We start from the raw sequence: 23,989 nt of genomic DNA on the forward strand, positions 1-23,989 counted from the left end.
GCAAAATACAACTCACTTGAGGTACGGACTCAATAGAGAAAACCTGGTAAAATTATCCTGGTCATACAAATATAACTGAATTTGTAGATGGTATAAATTTGAATAAGAATGTAGTTTCTGTCTCCGAAAATAAAAATCTAGGGAAAACCAAACTATGCCTAGTTAATTTGAATACACTAAAAGTCTCGGGTTTTGTCTGTTGAGGTAAGTTCTTGCTAGATAGCCCAGGCTGGCCTTGAACTCATGAACCTCCTGCCTCTGCCTCTGGAGTGCTGGGATTAAAAGTGCATGTCACCACGTCCAGCTTTATACTCAGAAGTTTTCTGTGTATATGTGATATGGGAAGTAGAAATTATAGTATGTTTGCAATAAATCCACACACAAATTCTTGCTTACTCTGTCTAGAACTGCGTTCCACAAGGTGATAAGGATGGCAATGATGTAATAAGAAACTGGAATGGAGCTAATGCAAATGCAGTGGGCCAATCTAGCTTTGGAGATGATGGGTTTTATGAATGGTTTTATTGAATGGTAATTAATTAAAACTTTATTTGGACAGACTTAGAAATCAAAAACTTCCCTTAAGTATCATTTAGATAATAATACCTCATAAGACCTAATTTAAAGATCTGTAAATGGATTTTTGTGAAACTTAAAGGTCTCAGTTTCAGCAATGTACTTTACTTAGGAAATAACTTGTGAAAACAGGGTAATTTACTCCCTATAACTTCTTAGTTAAGAATATGATGACCCAACTTTCCACCAATTCTGCTACATAAGCAGAGTTAAGGCTTACTGGCCCAACTAGAAAAGTCAGTCCCAACACCAAATTGAAACTAATTTGAAAATGATAAAATTTATATTTTAAAGAATGATGGAAGTATTAGCGCATCCTTCCCACTTACGGCTATCGTAGCATATGTTTCCCAGTGCCCTGCCCGTTTGAAGCAGCACTTCCTGGTCTTTGCTATTTAACAGCTGTACCAGTGGTGAAATCAATCCGGCGTCTACACATGGAATTCGCATAAATTCTGAAAAGGAGAGACATATTTAATTAGAACTTGAAAGATACATATTTTACATACATCATCTCCCCTAATAAAACAAACACATACTATTGAAATGTTCAAAGTGCTATTTGAAGAACACATTTCTGTTCAAAAGCATCCAGCTACAACCCTATTATATACCTGATGAAAGAAATAAATAAACATACAAAAATGAGTAGGATTGTATTATCCACTGTTGGTAGTCTCCACATAAACCAATAGTATTTTTAATTAACTTTCATTACAGATGAGCTGTCACATCTTCTGAGAATGACTGATGTGTTTTAGAAACAGTATATGAGGGTGGTAGAATTCTTTCAAAGAGTGTGATAATTAAAGGATACGCTATAAACTAAGCTATTGAAAAAACAGTCCAAGTTATTACTATATGGTCTCTAAAAGCTCACAGTTAAATTTTAAATGTTCCAATGAATCATTTTAATAGGTCTTTTTCAATTGTTAGGGCCTGGGAGAATCTTGAATTCCTCATCTTCATGCAAGCATTTACAGGTCTCACCTGCAAATATTATGCTTTCTTGTCATCCAAATCTGTTTTTCTCTCATCTTTATAGTTTACTATCCTCCGCTCACTGACTCTCAGTGATACCACCACAGTAACGGTCAGAAATAAACTTCATTTTTGCAGTGTCTTACAAAAAAAAAAAATCAAAAATGCAATAAAGAAAGGGAGTTGATGAAAATTCTCCAAAAGTCACTATTCAAATTATCCTTTTAGACTTCACGCTTACTATCAGAATGTTCTGATGAATAAACAAAGAGCTGTTCTTCATGGTAAAATTGATCTCACTAAACGATAACCAACTTTCACTCCCACTGTCAAGACGGTCCATTCCTCAGTCCATTTTTGTCCTCTTAAGCAATCTTTCTCTTTTCCTTAATTTAAAACTTCTCAAAGAACGACCCTTTTAGCCTCTGTGAGGGACCTGAAGGATCCCATTCCTCCTGTCTCTCTTACTGCAGCACTCCTGAAAGCTTCTTACAATTCCAACTCCCACGGTTGAGATTTTTTTTCAACTTCAAAAGCTAACCTCTAAATTTATCATGGGCAGTTTTAATAATGTAGAGTATCCTACGATATGTTGAGAAAAAGGAAATTATGTTATACACACCCACGAGCTAGGGAGACAACACCATCCATCTACTTATGGGCTTCCTTTCACATTAATGCAAATTTCAGAAATATCTATAGATCTCAACTGTTAAATTAAAATGCAATCAACTAAGAAAGGTATTCATTTCCTTTTCACTAAGCTATACCTAGCTTACCGTAGCTGAGATAATTTCATTGAATGTCATTTAAATATAAAATTTTAAAATGGTATAATTTAGATTTTTATTTCAAAAATGGTACCTCTTGTTATATTGCTGCTTTGTTACTGTCTTCAAAGAATGCAAACATCAAGGAATTATGATTTTCTTTGCTTTTGTGTGCTAATTGTTTATCTGATCCCAATTTTTCAAAACTTGGACTCTATAATCAATATGTATTTGTAAAATGAGGGAAAATAAGTAGAGGAAATTGTAAAAGGTTCTGGTCACTATAACTAGGAAGCATACAGCCAGAACAAAGATGCTAGCAAGGCCAATTTTCAGTTACTATAAAGACCACTTGCCAGCCTTTGAAGAAAGTAAGCTCCTAAAAATCTTTTTGATTGAGAATGGGCAGCAATCCTTACATAATTTTAAATAACCAACCTGTTATTTAAAATTCTTCCTACCCTTCCTCCCTGCCTCCCTCCCTTCCTCCCTCCCTCCATGTGTGTGTGTGTGTGTGTGTGTGTGTGTGAGAGAGAGAGAGAGAGAGAGAGAGAGAGAAAGTGTGAGTGTACACGTGCATGTGCAAATAAACAACTCCACAACTTAGCAAGAATGTTTGAAATGCGTGCATATGATATTGGAAAGGCTTCAGAATGGCTACGATGGTCATCTAAGTCCAAAGCGGTCCCCATCACACACAGAGCTATGTCAATATTACATGAACCAGTACCCAAACACGTCAGGCTGGATTCTAAAACACATCCAGCCTGGACAGCACCAGTAAAGAGCCTACTTTGAGAGATCTGCTAAACAGAGCAATGGTGACAAAATGAGATAAGGTCGGACTCTCTCCTCAATTTGAACTCCAGAAAATGGAGACTATGGAGTACTGTACGGGAAGGGAAGAAAGGGTAGTATGACTGAGCACAAGCTGGGGGAAGCCACAGAGAGCAGAAACTACTACACATTTGTAAATATGCCTGCTTGTCTATAAACCTAGATTTTACTTTGGTTTTTTTGTATTAAATGTGGACTTCAAAACAGGAATTCAATTCAGAGGCACTGATTTAGCTCAGTGCTAATAAAATTCAAAAACAAAGTGGATTCCCACCTCTTTGCACCTTTGATTTAGTAAAAATATTAATAATTTCTTATTTTTAACTTTTCCTTTGCCAAACTTACTTCAACTACATATTTATTCAGTATTATTATAAAGTATAGGCTGAGATGAAAACCACAAAATAATTTTCTTTGTATATACACAGATTCATGAATTTTACATCAACTATTTGAAAATGAGATTTGTGTGTACCTTTCTCACTTTCATTTACCTGAAGAAAGCAAGTAGGAAGCCAAAGCTCACAACCAAAGACAAGGAGTGCTGGAGTGTGCCTGGAGTAATGCCTGGACTCCAGATGCTGCTCCATCATCAGAGTTTGCATTTTCTAGTAACCTTCCTTCCTTAACTCCTAGCTTTACACAACTTTCTTCCAACCAACAACCTTCTGTTTCGATGCTCACTCTCTTTAATGTTCGTATCTCTAAAGATAATGTTGATGGCTATTCTTCCACAGTCACGGGCTAAGGTTCCAACACTTGAAGTGACAAGGTAAACTTTAGCTACTCGACAACATGATACATATCCCCTCCCCATCCCCTAACCCCCACCCTCCACCCCCCGGGTTTCAAAGCGCTGCTTCTAAGGCAAACATATTTCACATTAAAACAAACAACTATCTGATACGGAATGAAGGACAGAATTAAAATACATTAAACTACAACACTGAATGAGAAACTCTCATGTTCCTAGTGGCCAACCCCTGAACTCCTTTCATTATTAATGTATGAGCATTCTGGTAGAAAGTTTGATACAGAAAGGAAAAGCATAATGCTGATTCATGCTGCGGATTCTGTATTGTTTTGGACCAAGACTTGGTTCTTAACCTTACACTTATCAGAATCACCTGGAATACTTGTTAAAGCAGATAAACCACAACAAGAATTTGGGATAATGTAACACTATTATATGTAAGCACATACTAGTGGCTAATGTCGACAATTACCAGTACTATTATGGATAACCACCAAATACAAGTTTTTATTATTACTGCATTTGTATGCATGCTCATACTTGCACAGGACCATGTGTACACAAGAGTGTTCATGCACAGGTGCAGAGGCCTGAGTTGACATTGGGTGTCTTCTCAACAGCTTTCCAGTTTATTTTCCAATGGTGGGTCTCTCCTAGAACCTGGACTTCATTGATTCTGGCTAGTCTAGCTGGCCAGGTTGCTCTGGGAATTTCATCTCTGCTCCTGGAGTGCTGGGATTGCAGGCAACCAACACATCAGTCCAGTTCTCACAAGGGTTCTAGGGACCTGAACTCTGGTCCTCACACTTGTGCAGTGTGTACTTCACCTGGTGAGTCATCTACCCAGGCAGGAAATACTCACAGATTACCTCTGCCTTTCTCTACTGCTTCAAGTCAGCTGTAAGTCTACCATACACTGGAATAATTTATTTAAAAGGTCTATGTTGAAGAATATTAATTCAAGGTAAGTTACTTTTGTTTATGCTCTGGAACATTTCTTTAGTGATGCAAAGATATGTTTGATGAAATAAAATTCATCTGTGGTCAGGAGGCTGAGTCAGCAACTAGCTGACAGGAAGTGGTAGGGAGGAGCCAGGGGAGAAGGGTTTGTAAGGAGGGGTGAGGAGAAGCAGGAGGTGAGCTTCTTGCTATTCAGCCTCTCTGAGGGGCAGAATTAATTTCACCTTAACCTTTGAATCTTGAGTTCTTTAGAGGGACAGAGTTTTAGTTAAGCTTTGCAAGAGTCCAAACCTGAGGAAACAGAATTCCCTCCAGCTAGGCTACGGCCCTTGCCGCTTAGCCGCTGCTGGTAGCGGCAGAGTTGAGTTGCTGATTCGGACAGTTAGGGCTTAAAAGGCAGCAACAATTAAAAGGATAACAGGTCTAAATGTCTACTCCTCGAATTATAACTATACTCCACATCAAGCTTGAATGTCTCATGGAATTTTGAACACAGTTGGGTATATCAATATTCATATTCTTTTATATGCAAACAAAATTTAAGCACATTTTATGTTGAATCTGAATCTAGGAGTTATATGCTAATATTTCTTCCTTGTAGTTACATAATGTGCATAGCAATAAAAAAAAAAAAAAAACACCTCTAGCCTCATTTTCCTCTGGTTTAAATGATAATCTTTTCTTATGGTCAATGAATATGTTGTTGTGTTCTAAAAAAATGTTAAAAATAATCTTTCATTAAGAGTTTATTCCATTTTATCAGCCACTCATTTTTTTAAAAAATAATGAGGTTAATTAAACAATAAACATCCAAGGGTGTCCCATTTATTTTCACTAGTAGAGTAACATGCCTTTTATTAGCCTGATTGAGAGTGCTAATGCTAAACATTCTATTCTGTCTTTAGTACACAGATACCACCCTCCAGAGCACCTCTAGAAGAAACCTCTGCTATTAGAACTGTCGTGAGTATACTGAATGCTATAATAAATAAATATAATATACTATAATAAAAAAGAGGACTTATGATAAAAACGAATCCTGTCTTCTGAATTCTCCAAATCTATACTGTGACTCTATACTGTGACTCGGATGAGGTTAAAAATAAATCACTTATCTTAAAAATCCAAGTTGCTTTGTATAAAAAGAGGTTGGTTTAAGTTAACAAATAGTACCTCAGGAGGCTCTGGCATATAAATCATAGAGAGCCAGTTTTCAGTGAACAAACATGATCTGCCAATACAGAGAAGGTCACTGACACGTGAAAGGCTCTGATGAGCTTTAAAATAAGCAAAGTGTCTTATGCCAGTTTCATTTTTGGTAATTTACATAAATGGACAGTGCCTTACCAGCCCAAACAGTTCCTTGAAAAATCAATTAGCATGGTAATTATTCAAATGAAATCAGAAATTTTTAAATTTTCTGTGAAAAGCATTGGTCTATGAAACAGAGTAAAAGGCACAATACCAAATTCTGTCCAACTGAAACATACCAAGTATTGTAATTACTAGAGTTTCCCTCATGCTTATAGGTTGCTTTACTTATTTGGTGTTTGCTAAAACCAATTAAATTGAAATTATGTAAATGCAATTCTGGCTTAATTCTTCCAAGGGTCACTGGATATAAATAACACATAGTGGGGTGGATTAAGTATTAGATAATTTATATTATCACTTTTGTTCCCCAAGTGCTTTCAGTAGAGAATTTCAGACATAGTTTTTTCTACGAAAGCAAGAGTGGGAAACAGAGACATACATCCCAACTGCAGCATTGCTATCAACTGTCAGACGAAACACGCTAAACTGAGGCGGTGAAGACAATTAGCCAGGCTCTGTCGGCCCAACACCCACCAACACACCGCAGATAGACACCAACACACCACAGACAGACACCAACACACCGCAGACAGACACCAACACACCACAGACAGACACCAACACACCAACACACCGCAGATACAACACACCGCAGACACCAACACACCGCAGACACCAACACACCACAGACACCAACACACCGCAGACAGACACCAACACACTGCAGATAGACACCAACACACCAACACACTGCAGACAGACACCAACACACCGCAGACATCAACACACCAACACACTGCAGACAGACACCAACACACTGCAGATAGACACCAACACACCGCAGATACAACACACCGCAGACAGACACCAACACACCACAGACAGACACCAACACACCACAGACAGACACCAACACACCACAGACAGACACCAACACACCGCAGACACCAACACACCGCAGACACCAACACACCGCAGACAGACACCAACACACCGCAGACAGACATCAACACACCGCAGACAGACACCAACACACCGCAGACAGACACCAACACACCGCAGACAGACACCAACACACCGCAGATAGACACCAACACACCGCAGACAGACACCAACACACCGCAGATAGACACCAACACACCGCAGACAGACACCAACACACCGCAGACAGACACCAACACACCGCAGATAGACACCAACACACCGCAGACACCAACACACCAACACACTGCAGACAGACACCAACACACTGCAGATAGACACCAACACACCGCAGATACAACACACCGCAGACACCAACACACCGCAGACACCAACACACCACAGATAGACACCAACACACCGCAGATAGACACCAACACACCGCAGATACAACACACCGCAGACACCAACACACCGCAGACACCAACACACCACAGATAGACACCAACACACCGCAGATAGACACCAACACACCGCAGATAGACACCAACACACCGCAGACAGACACCAACACACCGCAGATAGACACCAACACACCACAGACAGACACCAACACGCGCTGCCTGTGATACAAAATGGACGAGTAAGTGAGACTAAAATCTCTTAGACCTCAACTAAGAAATGATAAAAGGACAACGGAGACAAACAGTAGTTTTCCTTAATTCTGTTCTGAGTAAGTGGAAATATATGAAGAAAATAACTTAACTAGAGTCATCTAAAAGAGTAACACAAAGTCAAAGAAAAGAAGTAGAAAGAGTCTAATCTATTAAATCAAAACATAAATTAATAAAACATACTGACAAGTAAGGTGTAAAACTGAAGATGTCCCGAGCAGAAAATTCTGGATGAAAACCTCACCATTTTTGGCTACTTCGGCTATGATGTTGGCTACTTTGGCTGTGCAGGAGGACTGTGGCGTCAACAGATTTGCAAACAACTGAAGTATTCCACTTCCTTGTATTTTTTCACTTGTTTCTGTGTCTGAAAGAAAGAAACAGGGAGGGGGGCGTCTATGAAATTCTGTAATGCAGACATGAACTACGTAAATGACAATCAGTTATTCAAGAACTTTCTCTATCCTGAATAAAAGTTGGTTTCATATACACTGAACCATTTATATAAATTGCCTTGCTATATAAGCTGCTTTCACTGTGTTTTAATTTTCACAATACACTATAGTACCATTTTGTCTCTCTGTTCACACTACAAAGGGGGTTTTCTTAATCTGTCAACTACAGGACAACCACATTTTTAATATAAATCATTAGAATCACTACTTATATAAAGAAATAGGAAATAATCTCCATGATATTCAAAGCTCTGCTTCGTGATACAGAAATTCAAGAGCTCCTTACTTTTAGTTGTTAAACTTTTAGTGTTAGTTTCAATAGTATCAATTTGGAACAGGAATGCTTTTTTTCCATACCCTTTGTAAATTCCTAGAGCTATACCAATATAATTTTATGTTTTTTTTATGGTTCCCAATAAAGGTATAATAACTTGAAAATAGCGATTATGAGTAAAACCTATACCTCATATAATTTTTTATGTACTGAATGATAGCTAAGATTACACACTTCCATATGATGACCACATTTTTAATATAACTCATTAGAATCACTACTTATATAAAGAAATAGGAAATAATCTCCATGATATTCAAAGCTCTGCTTGGTGATACAGAAATTCAAGAGCTCCTTACTGCTTTCCCTAAAGAGTCTTAAAAAAAAAGCAAGCTCCTTCATGTATCTATTATTGACATAACCTATTAAACCAAAGGCAATAGGGTTATTTAGATGACAGAAATAAAGAAAATTCCCCGAATATCATATTTGATTATAGGCAATGAGAAATTATGTATTTAATGAGAAGATTATACGGCTTATTAAAATGTTCAATTAAGCCGGGCGGTGGTGGCGCACGCCTTTAATCCCAGCACTTGGGAGGCAGAGCCAGGTGGATCTCTGTGAGTTCGAGGCCAGCCTGGTCTACAGAGTGAGTTCCAGGAAAGGCGCAAAGCTACACAGAGAAACCCTGTCTCGAAAAACCAAAAAAAAAAAAAAAAAAAAAAAAAAAAGTTCAATTAAAATTTGACTGTATAATATGCTTTTTTTTGCTGTAGGTCTTTGAACACATAAGTAATAGAAAATACTAAGAGTTTCTTAAAAGACAGGTAACATAAATAATGGATTATCAAACTCATTCTTACTCAAATTCAAGAAAGTATACAAAATGTCTCTATAGTTAATGCTTACCGCTAGTGTTTTTTTGTCTTGAAGACACTTTCATATTTACTTATTTACATGTGTGTGCATGTGCATAGGCATGCTTTTACATCAGTGTGTTTGTGGAGGCCAGAGGAGAACTTATGGGAGGTCAGTTCTTGTTCCCCCATGAGAGTTTCCGAGATCAAGCCCAGGGATCAAGCCTAGGTCATCAGGCTTGTGGAAGCACCTTTACCCACAGAGCCATCTGAACAGCCCCTAAATAGTGTTTTTCAAACTGTAGGTTCCGATCTGTCAGTGAGCTCTAAAATTTTATTTTGGAAAGAGAAATAAGAAGTATGACCTACAACAACAAAAGAATTAAAAAATCCACATGTTAAGCTAAAATTTTTATTTTTTATGTTTTGGGTTAAATTATATATGTAAATATGATTGTATGTACACGTGTACACACACACACACACACACACACACACACACACACACACACACACACACGTTATTTTTGCTATACTAGGACCCAAACTCAGAGCTTCTCACATGCAAAGATTCTACTACTAAGCTATACCTCCAGTTCCTGTAAAATATTTTTAATCAAAGGTTTGGGCCAAAAAATTAGAAACTGCTATTTCATGTGCTCCTTATCTACCCAGGATTCTAAGTTAAAGGATCGTAATTCTTCCAGGATATGCTTTCATTTTGCATCTTTAACAAAAGTGTAAGTTTTAAGGTACCATCAGGAAATCTGACACTTAAAATCTATTGTGTGTGTGTGTGTGTGTGTGTGTGTGTGTGTGTGTGCATGTGCACACAGACAGACAGGCAGGCAGACAGGTAGACAGACAGACACATATACCCTCCACCACACCAGGAAGCGGTAAAGTCATTTCCCATGTTACAATGCTTTGTTTCCTGACAACTGCCCCGGAGGAGCTACAGCTGAAATCACTGGGTCAGAGAGCCCGCGGGGCCCAGCCCACCATCTGCTCAAGCCCGCTGACAGCAGGATCTGGCACAAGCCAGCATGCAGACTGGATGTGAGGCTCAGGCACGTGCGCATGGATGCAAATGTTAACTGCACGTTATCCACGCATAGTTCATTTTAACTCTAACTTAAGGATTATTTGAGTGTGACAGCTGAGTGTCAGGGCAAGGGAAAGACACAACTAAACGGTGCAAGCCTCTCACTGTGACAGAACTTCCCACAACCATGATCCAAGTAACTGGCAGAATAGTTGGATGGAAAAGAAATCAAGAATTTGGGAACAGTATTTATACTATTATATAACAGATTTCTACACAGGTCTAGAATTTAAATACTTCAGAATTATAATTTCTTTTGCTATAAAACTATAACAAAATGTGCTATGTCACTAAAATGCCAATGTCTAATAAACATGAAGTTGATGCTGTTTTTTCACACAGGGTCCCTCTACATAGTCCTAGCTGGCCTGAAACTCACTATGTAGACCAGGCTAGCTTTGAACTCAGACATCTGTCTGCCTCTGCCTCCCAAGTACTGGGATATGAGCCATGTGCTACCACACCTAATTAAACAGTTTCAATGAATCAATCTCTGTCTCTCTCTGTCTTCCCTCCTCCCTCCTTCTCTTCCTCTCCCCTCCCCATTAAAGCATACAATTACCTATATGTTCTTAGGTATCTGTGAGCATCCTTAAAAATGGCTTTTAAAGGGCAGTAACAATAAAAATGACATTCTCTTCATGAGAACCTTTCCCAATGGGTCTTAAATAAAAGAGCACTGATGCAAGAAAGAAAGGGGCATGCACAATCATCAGAAAGGGAGCAACACTCAAAGTGTATTGTATACCTGTACAAAAAAAATCCCCTCGTGTAACCAAGTACTATGGAGAGTGAACACACACACACACACACACACACACACACACACACACACACACACACACACACACACGCTCAGTCCAATGGAAAAAGTATAAAGAAATAATAGAACAAAAAACCATTAGAAGCGGGTCTTCCTAAGTGATTAAGCTGTGAGACTCATTCTATAAAATGACAGCAGATGATTTTGATAATCTTATCATTATTTCCATCCTAAGGATAACATAAACTGTGGTTAAAGCTGTGGTTGGAAATCATCACTAGAATAAGCAGGGTGTGTGTGCTAGCTTTGCCTCTTTAAAATGATCACTAACTAGGTCATAAAGAGATTGCTAAAAATTGAAAGGTGTACAATAAAATGACAAAAGGCATTTATCCATAAGTAAACACCACAAGAAACTGTGTTAACAATTGTGGGAAAGCAGACTACATAATGCAGTATTTATCTCAAAGGTAAAAGTAATGATTGAAGAAATGGTCCGATAAAAAAAGTGGATTTCCTCATTCCACGCTCACAGAATTTGGATATAGTAACAGCAAAGGAGCACTTTCCAATACAGCTCCATCTGCATTCAGATACCCTGGAGAGAACCAGGAAGTAAACAAAGATACAGAAGTCTGGCATCTGAAGGACTTTAACGTCCTGAATTTAGTAATATTTATAGCGAGCTTAAAAGATTATATTCTGCTTCTCAAGTAACTTAACAAGGGATCTAAAAATGAGTAATTCAAGGAAAACAATGAAAGGAGTAGTATTTCACACTGTTATAAGTCAATGATGATATGACATTTACTCCAGTTTCAAGGGGGAACAAAAAAGTAATAAGGGATGCAGAAAACTTTGTTTTTTAAGGCAAACCACTGAACACTGATAACACTAAAATTTTGGGAAAAGTTAAAAAAGAGATGAATGTTTTTATCACTTAAGATGTAAACAAGAATGCTATGTAAGGGGGTGGTGGCTGGTTCCTCAGCCATGGCATAGTTTAGGCAAGCAGGGTTGGGGATAGAATGGGTAGGCGGTGAGACAGGCAAAGAGAAGAAGACTGTTGGTTGGCCCAGTTTGAGAGTAGAGCTGGGAGGAGGGTCCTTGATCTGCTGCCCCCATGGTACCTGCAATGCCCATCCATGTCAGTCATTAAGGTGTACAGCCTTGGGCATCCCTGGGAGCTTGAGTCCTTCAGGGCCCTGCTTGGTTCTGGTCCCACAGACTAAGTGTCTAAGGGTAAGGGACCTTAAGTGCTGTGGCATCTAGTGCATTGGCGAAACCTTGAATACCTCCACAGTTTCATGCTACTGGTGCAGTCACTGTGGTACGGGCAGCTGCAGCTTCCTGTAAGTCTGACATGGCTGATTTCTACAGAATTCGTGACTCCACGAAAAGATTCTGAAGATGCGAGGGAAGCTGGTAGAATAGTTTGAATCTGAAGAATTTCTTTGGATTGAGCTCCATAAGAGCTTTTCACTGACCTGTGTTCCTAAACTATGAACTGTGAATTATGTGAGCTAAAGACTCATTTTTTCTCAATAAACAAACAACTCACATGTAGAAGAATGAGCAACTCTCACCCTTTACAAAACCCAACTCTAACAGGATCAAAGACCTTGATAAGAAACCTAAAACCACTGGAGGAAACACAAGGGCAACATCTCAATGGACTGGCCCAGGTCAGAATTGCTCAAGAGGCCTCTGGTCCCTCAGAAAATCATTCCCGCAGTCACCGATGGCACCTTATGAAATTAAAAAGCTTTTGTACAGAAGAGGGAAAATCAAGTGAAATAACAGCCAAAAGAATGAGAGAAAATCTTTGCTAGCTACACATAAGCCAGACTGCTATTATGTAAAATATACAAAGAGCTCACAAAACTAACCAAGAAATGGAACAACCAAATCAATAATAAGTGAACTAATGAAATAAACAACAGTTCTCAAAAGATGAAATAAAAACACTCAGTAAAGGGCTGGGGAGATGCTCAGTAGATTAAACACTTGCTGCTGAGCATGAGACTGGAGTTCAGGTCTCCAGAACCCTCGTCCAGGAGGGGCAGGGATGGCGGCCAGAACTGGTGATCTCCAGGATCAGCAAGACCTGCCTTAATATAAAGTGATGAGTGATCAATGAGCCAAACAACCAATGTCAGCCTCCAGCCTCCACATGCAAACACAACATGTGTGTGCATACACCAAAACACACATGTGCACCCACACACATACAGAAAAAAGAGAAAAGCAGAGACAATGGGCAATAAATATACAAAAAAAAAAGTTCAATCTTCCAGCTCTAAGAGAAATAGAAATCAAAACTACAATAAGATTCTGTCTCAGCCCAGTCAGAAGGGCATGTTATTTAAAAAGACAAAAACAACAACATGCTGGAATGGACATCAGCAAAAAGGAACATTTATATACAGTTGGTGGGAATGCCTCTGTGGAAGTCAGTATGGATGTTTTCAAAAACCTCAAAACAGATGTTCATTCGGTCCAGCTATCTGTAACCCCTGGGTGTTTACTGGAAAGACTTCAATCTAGCCTATCATGGAATATTTGCACAATAATCCTTACCATGGTACCATTCACAACAGCTGTTAGAGAACCAACCTAGATGTCTAACATCGAAAGAACAGGTTAAGAAAATGTGGCATTTGTACCCAACAGCATTGTTTTCACCCATAAAGAACAACACTATGTACTTGCAGGAAAAGTGGATGCAACTGGGGATGATCATATTATGTGAATTAAGCCATACTCAGAAAGACAAATACCATGCTTTCTCTCATTTGTGGTTCCTAGATTTTTATAGTCATGCATGTTATACATACAAAGCAAAAATGGTCTGAGGGAAACTAATGAAATAGAGAGGCCGGGCGGTGGTGGCGCACGCCTTTAATCCCAGCACTCGGGAGGCAGAGCCAGGCGGATCTCTGTGAGTTCGAGGCCAGCCTGGGCTACCAAGTGAGCTCCAGGAAAGGCGCAAAGCTACACAGAGAAACCCTGTCTCGAAAAACCAAAAAAAAAAAAAAAAAAAGAAAGAAATAGAGAGAAGAGGGTGGAAAAGAAGAAATCACGTACAAGATAGCCATCTGAATATTAAAAAAAATAATTTTAGTGTGGCCAAAGAATCACTCGGTATAATGTGGACAGCTGTATATATCTAAGAGGACAAGTGAGCCTCACCACTCTGAGAAGAGACAAGATCATATTGTCTAAATGTGCTGTTAAGATTGTGGTTACAGTAACAAACCTGCTCCATTAAACTAAACAGAGAAACCTGCTTCAGACTACCACACTAGCAACACATGGGAGTGCATGTGCTAGCTTTGGTTAGCCTTCCAGAACGCTTACTAATTGTGCCCCCTTGGAGTCTTCAAGATTGTAAGCAGAACCTAGATATTCCCAAAGCCAACCATCTCCTCTTTACCTTTAGCCTGATTCTGCTCCAGACTTTCTTCCCTCCAAGTACTCCCATGAAGACATCCTAAACTCTATTTTCTTACTTATTAATTAATCCAAGGCTCACCAGGTAGAAATTGAGCTGCTTTTTCATAACTTAAAAGCTGGCAGGATGGCTCAGTGGGTAAAGACACTTGCTGCCGTTCCTGACGACCTGAGTTCCATCCCCAAGAACCATATGGTGAAAAAAAGAGCAATCTGCTACTATTCCTGGACCACGTTGAATCTACATGAATGGTTTAAAACATGGCATCACATTTCCTGACTTTAATGGTCCAACTGTGACTGTTATTTTGACAATCCATCACAAAATCATGCCCAGGACCTCTTAGAGGACACCTTTCTCTTCTTTGTGGCCATCATCCAATCTGCCATCAACCTGTCACCACAGTGTCTACTTATTCTTCCTTGCAAGTCTGACATCTGTCTAAGACATTTTTACAACAGTCTCAGCATGGCCTCAAAGTCCCTTCAGAACTTGGTCTCTTAGACAACTCCTAGCTTCCATTTCTTGACCACCCTGCATGGACTATCTGCTGGCCATGCCAGTCTCCTAAATTTCTTACTGGACGAGCTGTTCCCACCACTGCGGTTTTCTATATCTTCCTTCAGTTGTTTGAGATGTTCTTTCCATCTAGATGAAGTACACTCCATTTTAAATTCATTATTCCTTCTTCTTGCTTATTCCCAGCACTAAATACACAGAACCCTGTAATTGTTTTCCAGCTGTCAGGCACAGGAGTGGGAAAATACACTTTTACAAAGTCCTTCTTACAGTGAAAATGTAAGATCAAGAGGCCATAAGCTACCGTCAGAAAGCTAAGCATTGAGCTGGAAAGAGATACAATTTTTAAAATTATTTAATGTGGTTCATACTACCTTGGAGGTTTATGTATGAAGGACAGAGGGAGGCTATCAGAACTTCATAAACATCATGGAAAATTCCCAAATGAGTTAATTTCTGAGCTGAGGGGTGTGTGTATAGATGTGTGCAAGTGTGCTTGCCCACGAGGTCACTTCTGGAGGCCCGTGGCTGATGTCAGGATGCTTTCCTCAACTGCTTCACCGTCTTATTTTCTAAAATAAGGTTTGCATTTATTTCTATTGTATGTGTACATGCACTGCCAATAGCATGCATGTGGAGATCGGAGAACAACTCCGAGGGAGTGGATTCTCTCCTACTGTGTGGGTTCTGGGAACTGAACTCATGTCATTTGGCTTAGCTGTAAGTCCCTCATCCACTGAGCTACCCTGTCACACCTCCACATTAATTTTTGAGACAGGGTCTCTCTCTGACCCTGGAACTAGCAGCCGTGTACCACAATGCCTAGCTTTTCCCATGGTTGTTGGCAGGCTGCCCTCAGGTCCTCAGTTTACCCAGCAAGTCCTTTACCCACTTGGCCATCTGATCAGCCATCAGGCGAGTTTGTAAGGATGATAACACACATTCTAAGCAGACAAGAAGAAAGATATATTTTACAGGGAATATGTGAAAAGCTGAAATGGGCAATTCATCATTTGACTGGATGAAGAATTGTCAGTGAGACTAGAAAAGGGCAACTCTCTGTGTATCTGGGAGGACATTTCCAGAGAAGACTGGAACTGACCATCCAGGTACCACCTGACAAGTTGGAGGCTAAACAGAATAAGGGGTGGGGGCTGCTGTGGTGGTATTGTGTTCCCCAAAATGTTGTGTACTCTAATAAATTTATCTGGGGTCAAAGAACAGACAGCCACTAGATACAAAGGCTAGAAAATGGTGGCACTCACACCTTTAATCCTAGCATTCCAGAGATAGAAATCCCTCTGGATCTCTGTGAGTTCAAGGCCACATTGGAAATAGCCAAGCATGGTGACACACGCCTTTAATCCCAGAAAGCCAGCCTTTAATCCCAGGGAGTGGTGGTAGAAAACAGAAAGATATATAAGGCGTGAGGACCAGAAACTAGAAGCATTTGGCTGGTTAAGCATTTGGCTGGTTAAGCTTTCAGGCTTTTGAGCAACACAGTTCAGCTGAGATTCATTCTGGATGAGGACTCAGAGGCTTCCAGTCTGAGGAAACAAGACCAGCTGAGGAACTGGTGAGGTGAGGTAGCTGTGGCTTGTTCTGTCTCTCTGATCTACCAGCATGGACCCCAATAACTCGCCTCGGGTTTGATTTTATTAATAAGAACTTTTAAGATTCACGCTACAGGCTGCCAGCACAGGGAATGTCTCTGCTTCTTGGCTTCCATAAGGTGAGCTGCTTTCCCCACACATTCCTGCCACTGTGAGCTTACTCTTACCATGGATCCAGAACTAAGAACCAAAACCTATGCACAGACAGACACACTGGAAGCCGAAATGGTCCCCTCCTCCTTTCAGCTGTTTAGGCCCGGAATGCTGTCAAAGTGACCCAAAGACTGACTGAAACACAGCTGGAAAACTTTAATTAGGAATGGCAGTATTCCGTACGGGCTGATTTCTTCCCCAGCAGCTGGCCAGTGCTACGACGGCATCAAAGTGCTAAAAGGGCAATGGCTGGCACTCTCCAAGAGATGAAGAAACATTAAGCGGAATGAAAAGGATGAGCGTTTACCCACACAATACCTATTATTGACACAGGTAATGTGTCATTCCTTCTGTGACAGTGACTCTTAAATTTGTGAATTTTAAAATTCTTAAAACTGTTGAGTTGAATCTAACTCTTTGTACGTGTTTTGTAATCAGTGCTATTAGTAATACAGGCAGCTCACATATTTAATCTCAACACACGGGAGAGGCAGAGGAAGGCAGATTTCTGTGAGTTCAGGGCAAGCATGGTCTATTTAGTGAGTTGCGGGTCAGCCAGAGTTACATAGTAAACACCCTATCTCAAAACCAAGCAAACAACAAAAACCCCCAGCTAGGGGCTGGTAATGTATCTCCGCTGGCAGTGATGGCCTAACATGCAGGAGGCCCTGGGTCTGATTCTCAGCACTGCAGAAACTGGGTATGGTAGCAACATGCCTGCAATCTCCTCCCTCTGGAAGTGGAGGCACAGGAAGTTCAAGGTCATCATTGGCTACATAACAAGTTCTAGGCCAGCCTGGGATACAAGAGACCTTATCTAAAAAAACAAAACGAAACAAATTGTCTAGAGCAGAACACAGTGACACACAACTGTGATCTCAGCAAACTAGAGGTTGAGGCAGGAAGACAGAGACTCTAAGTCCAGCCTGGGCTAGACAGCAGAATTCCAGGTCAGCAAAGGCTAGGCTATATACTGAGAATTGTTTCAATAAATGATCATATTACTTATTCACTTAGACTACCAACTTCTCTAAGGTAGTTACCAACTACTGTATTGTGGTTTATAATTAATGGTAAATAAGAACTGTATTCATGCCTATTTAAGTATTTACAATTAAAGAAATGAAAAAGGCATACAAAATAATGAATATACACTGATACAAACTTGAATAAAGTGATGTATGAGTTGTTACAGGAGGGAGTAATAAAGATCAATAAATGAGCTATCTTATTGATGCCATTATAATTATATAATTACTTCTCACTGAACTCATAAAGAAAGTATCTTATATTTTAAAATCTTCTCAACATTTGTTCCCCCAGTACCTAGGGCCTTGCATATACTAGCAAGCTTATTAAGGATTCTGAAGTCAAAACCAGAAGTTTCATAGAATTACTAGTCATTAGCTCATACAGGACTAATTTTTTAGTTTGCATTAGAGTAATCAGGTCTTAGATCATATTTTTCAAATGCAAAGATATGCAAAAATATTCTTAAAACCTTCAGAAATCACTTTAGAAAACTGCCTTGCTTTTATACTATTCTTCCCACATACACACATCACAAAGAAAAGATAATCACTCCATGACTAAGTTATTATGAGTCAAAGGAAAACATTCTGTTTGCTCCTTTAGTATAATGAAAAGATATGGAACATTCAACTATGGGAAGAGAAAATTACAAGCATCTAAAATAAATTCACCTCAAAGAACACTGTGTGCTAAAATCTAGACTCTGAGTCCATATGTTCCTACTTTAAAAAATTACCCTGCCTTTTGGAACCTCATTTTGGGATTTAACAGTAGGTATTGAAAAGTAGGTCAGGATAATTCTCAGTAAAAAATCAATTATACATTTTTTGTATATAAAGCTATCACTCTAATGGCATTCTTCCCTTGCAATTGTTCCAAACACATCTATTGTACCATATAATCCATTTTCGTATTTCAATAGAAATGCATATTCTACTTGTCATAGTTAAATTTTTTTTGTCAATTTGGTTTAATGGCAGTTTCCAGGTATTTAGTCAAACATTGTTCTGGATGTTTCCACGATGGTGCTCTTAGATAACGGAAATCAATGGGTCTTGAGTAAAACACATTTGCTTCCACATTACCAACTGAAGACAGAGAGAAAAAGACAACTGCCCTAGCAAGAGGGATGCCTGTGAGCTGCTTTCCAACCTGGACTGTAACATGAGCTCCTTGAGTCTCTAACCCCTGGTCTACTCTGCCAATTGAGGTTTGCCAGCCTTCGTAACCGCACACGTCAATTCCTTTTCCCTTGTGAACCTAAGGCTCCTGGAGAAGAGAACACCTTTGTCCTTCCAACACGTATCTTCAAGTAAGAATGCAAATGTCCACAGATACACTAGGAAAACATGGCGCCACCTTTGTTTTTATAATACCCTAGGGTTCCAAAAGAGGCAACAAGGGATGAGGTAGTGACTCCCCAACACAGAAGTTTGACTAGAAAAAAAAAAAGAATATTTATACATTTAACCAAGAGCTAGAACCAGGACAAATAAATAGAAACTGCATGGAAGAAGATTAGGGGGTCAATCAAAATGTTTTTAAAAGCAAGCACAGTGGCACAAAATGGTGAAAGCTGGACGATCAGGGATTCGAGGCCAGCCTCAGTACAAACAAGAGACCATGTTTCAAAAACAAACAACAAAAAAAGCGGTTTTTAGGGTCAGGGTTGTTGAAAACAAGTAGAATCCCTCATAAAAACGAAGCTTGGTGGGGGTAAGGGAGCTAGCAAGCCGGCTCAGGTGAAGGCAGCTGCTGCTGTCTTAGTTAAGGTTCCTATGCTGTGATGGACACCATGACCAGAAAGAAAGCTGGGGAGGAAAGGATTTATTAGGCTTACACTTCAGCACTGCTGTTCATCATTGAAGGAAGAAGTCTGGACAGGAACTCAAACAGGGCAGGATCCTAGAGACAGGAGCTGACACCTGTCCATGGAGGGCTGCTGCTTACTGGCTTGTTCCCCTTGGCCACTCAGCCCACCTTCTTATAGAACCCAGGACCATCAGCCCAGAGATGGCACCACCCACCATGGGCTGGGCCCTCCCCATTGATCACTAGATGAGAAAATGCCTTACAGCTGGATCTCATGGAGAAATTCCTTCAAAGGAGGGTCCTTCCTCTCTGATGACTCTAGCTTGTGTCAAGCTGACGTACAAAACCGGCCAGTACAGCTGCCAAGCCTGACAACCCGAGTTCAAGAGCGGGGCTCACACAGTGGAAGGGGCAAAGTGACTCCTAAGAGCTGCTCCCTCACCTCCACACACGTGTTGTGGCACTTGTGTGAACACATACAATAAAGTAAATGCAATCAAACATTTTAAATGAGCCTTTTCATGAAGGCTATTTGCTAATGACGAGACTTCTGGGGGGGATCATTAACAAGAGACTAGGTCAGTAAGCTATTTTAAAACAGTAAAATTAGATAATAAGGTGGTGAAAATATCTTCACTCACTGAGGACAGTGCCCAAATAAAGAAGAAAGTATTTTAGGGGACACTAAAGGCTTTGTTTCCATACTTGCAGTGCTGGGGACTAATCCCAGGGCTTTACACACGTAGGCAAGCATTCTACCACAGTGGAATCCATGACCCTACTCCCCAGACTTTAGAAAACCGTGTTTCTCCTAAGTGCTTTTTTCTTGTTACTCACCATTACGCATTCTTCCCTCTGTCACTCTGATTTCTAACTGATTGATTTTTCTCTCCATTCCAATTTCAAGATTCCTGGTTTTGTGTGCGTTCGTATGTGCAGTTACACATACAGACACCACAGAACAATCTCTGGGGTCATTCACTGGGGGCGATCCGCAGGTTTATATTTGCTTGTTTGTAAAAGGGTCTCTCACAGGCCTGGAGCTAGCCACATAGGCTAGACTGGTTAGCCAGCGGGCCCAGGAGGAACTGGCCAGTCCACCTCAGTGCCAGGATTACAAGCACATGCTACCTCTGACTTTTAGTTTGTCAATACTCAAATGAGAGAAATAATCTAGAAAAAACGTGTTTTACATAAAAGGTCTCTATGTAATTGGACCTTCATGGGTGTGTTTTCCTATGATTTTCTTCTTTAGATTATATCACTAAATTCCCATAGTTAAAAATAATGAGTTATGTCTTCCCCCCTATGGAAATATTTTTATTTTCATTTGTATATGAAACAGTAACAAATATATATTAAGACTTTTATGCTCCATGATGAAATTTCACAATTTTTTCTTCACAAGCCTGTTTCCATACTTTCCTATTCCTTTAGACAGTACGTCAGCATCTTCTTCATAGATAACAGATTGTGAGAACATTTAGTATCTCCTTTGACTCATCTGAGGCGGCCTTCTTTTCTATCTACTGAAAAGATAACTACGTTTGAATCTTGTGACTGTAAGTGTGATCCACAGATTAGCACATCAGCATTCTCCTAACACTTATTAAAAATGCAAATTCTAGGCTCTAACCTGAGAATTACTAAATCAGAATCTTTGCAGCCAGAAGTCCTGGGGTTGTGTATTAACAAGATCTCCGAATAATTACATGCGTGAGAAACTTCAAGCAGCACCTACCTGTCTAGGATGCCAATTTCTATACTGTTTACTTCTCTGTTGCTGTGTAAAACACCAAGGCCAAAGGCACTTAGGGCACAAAGTTAACCTGGGCTTACGGTTCCAGAGGGATGTGACAACGAGGCGTGACAGCAAGGGGCAGGCATGGTGGCAGGGGCAACAAACTTAGAGGTCACATCTTCAATCCCAAGCATACGCACAGTGTGGAGTCTGGGACAGGGGCAAAGTGATGAACTCTCAAAGTCTACCCCAGGGATGCACTGCCTCCAGCAAGACCCTACCACCTCCTCCACCACCAACGGGGACCAACTGATCAAAGTCCGTGCCTGTGAGTGACATGCTCATGTAAACCCCCACACTGTCCAAAGAAAATATAATGTAAGTCACATGTGTAACCTTAAATTTTCAAACAGACAAGTTTAATATTTATGTTAACTGCTTCATTATGAAGTCAAAACAAGATTAAGTAACTGAATTTTTTTAAATAACTAAGTACTTGAAATAAGAGCTAACTTCTTAGTTAGCTGCCCTTTCAAATGTCCAATGACCATATGTGCCTTAATATCTATTAGATTATAAAGCAAAGATCTTGAACCACCTTATTAAAAAGGCAGTCCATCACCAGGAGAGAAAGGGGGCCTCTAAAACAACTGAGCAAAGTGCATATGAGCTCACAGAGACTAAAAGCAGCAGGCACAGGGCCTACACAGGTGTGCACCAGGTCCTCTGCCCATACACTGTAGCTTCCAGTTAGTACCTTTATGGGACTCCTGAATGTGTGAACAAGTGGATCTTTGATTCTTGTGCCTGTTCTTGGGGCTTTTCTTTTTCTGTTGGCCTGACTTGACCAACTTTGATATGATTTTTTTTATCTTCTTATATTTTATTTTATTTTATTTTTTGTTATCTCTTAGAAGCCTGTTCTTTTCTAATGAGAGACAGAAAGGGAGTGGATCCAGCTGTGAGAGGCAGTGAGGAGGAACTGGGAGGAGTAGAGGGAGGGGAAACTGAATTTAGAATATTGTATGAGGAAAGAATCTATGGTTAGTATGTATATTTTAAGAGTTATTTTGAACATAAGACAGTAAAAACTAGTTCATTCTGTGGTATACAAAGCAACTACATCTACTGTTGTATAACATGATTGAAACTACTCAAAGGCTGAATATTAATAAATTGAACTAATTACAAAAGTCGGATTATTTCCGATTTGCCTTCCATTTTTTCATGAATGAAAGGTCCTTTTGACCTGACAGTTGATTTTCCTTTAACAGTAGCAAATTAGCATACCCTCATCAGACATTAAACATATTTCAACTGTAGCATTTCTGACGACAAATTTTTTTTTAAATAGATTTATTTATTATGTATACAGTGTTTGTATGCCTGCAGGCCAGAAGAGGGCATCAGATCCTATTATAGACGGTTGTGAGCCACCATGTGGGTGCTGGGAACTGAACTCAGGACCTCTGGAAGAGCGGCTAGTGCTCCTAACCTCTGAGCCATCTCTCCAGCCCCTCTGACGACAAATTTTAATTTTACATTTACCTATCAGTTTCCATTACCAAATAATCAGCTTCGATCTTCTTATGGAAAGAGTATTTATTTAGGCTGCCTCAAACACTGTGCTAAGTGACTTGAAAATGGGTAGCTATGTATTTATGTATTTGCTTCATAAAAGCACAATAACTTTATGTATTTCACGTCTGACCATAGCATTGCAGCACAAAATGAACTCATCTGCATTTGAATTGTTTCCAGATATTATAATGGATTCACCTACATTCAGTGAGTGGACTGCTTTTTATTCTCGACATGAATAATTGATGTGCAGGGCCATGACATTCTGCACAGCATTCTCTTTCGCTGCCCTAACAGCCTATAATAAATGGAATAAGAAAAAGGAAATAGACTTTCACTCTATCTGAATAAGTTAGCCTTCTTAAATTTTAAGAGATTACACACTGTTTTTCAAGTGGCAATGAATAAGATTAAATACTATTCTATTTCAAAAAATAAATCTAACTAAAGATCTTCCATATTAAATGGCCCAACACAGAAATATTAGCTTGGAGATTTGCACTCGACCCTTAGATTACTAAAAATATGAGATATTCAATGGGATCTTTGGAGGCTCCTTTTCTCATAATGTCATGTCAGGGCTTTTTTTTTTTTTAATTTAATTTTATTTTTTATTTCCATTTTTTTTCTCTCTTTTACCATACAGGTCCTTTGTGTATACATATTGTGGCTTCCAGTTTAGTATTTTGATGGGATTCCTGAGTGTGCAAATGAGTGGGTCTGTGTTTCCTGTGCCTTCTCTCAGGTTCTTTTCCTTCTGTTTTTTCTGTCCAATTCTGATGTCTTAGTGTTGATTTTATTATGCCATGGAAGCCTGTTCATTTTCTAATGAGAGAAGGA

General features: G+C 39.6%; 1 protein-coding gene across 6 annotated transcripts in view; it reads right to left on the reverse strand.

The window, feature by feature from the left end:
• Positions 1-23,989, reverse strand: part of Rap1gds1 (Rap1 GTPase-GDP dissociation stimulator 1) — a 138,394-nt gene that overhangs the window by 74,618 nt on the left and 39,787 nt on the right. For 5 of the 6 annotated variants that reach the window (XR_013052392.1, XM_076575059.1, XM_076575056.1 and 2 more), the window contains exons 3-4: positions 8,032-8,154; positions 906-1,031 (exon numbers count right to left, since the gene is read on the reverse strand). Coding sequence is in view for 5 of the 6 variants with exons in the window: in XM_076575059.1 (XP_076431174.1) it covers positions 906-1,031; positions 8,032-8,154 (249 nt within the window). In the remaining variant the exon portion in view is untranslated. Of the gene's footprint in view, positions 1-905; positions 1,032-7,974; positions 8,155-23,989 lie in introns of those variants that run through there. The other variant, XM_015988942.3, reaches the window with a different exon arrangement.

The sequence above is a fragment of the Peromyscus maniculatus genome, chromosome 6 (genome assembly GCF_049852395.1).
Source record: "Peromyscus maniculatus bairdii isolate BWxNUB_F1_BW_parent chromosome 6, HU_Pman_BW_mat_3.1, whole genome shotgun sequence".
Taxonomy (NCBI): Eukaryota; Metazoa; Chordata; class Mammalia; order Rodentia; family Cricetidae; genus Peromyscus; species Peromyscus maniculatus.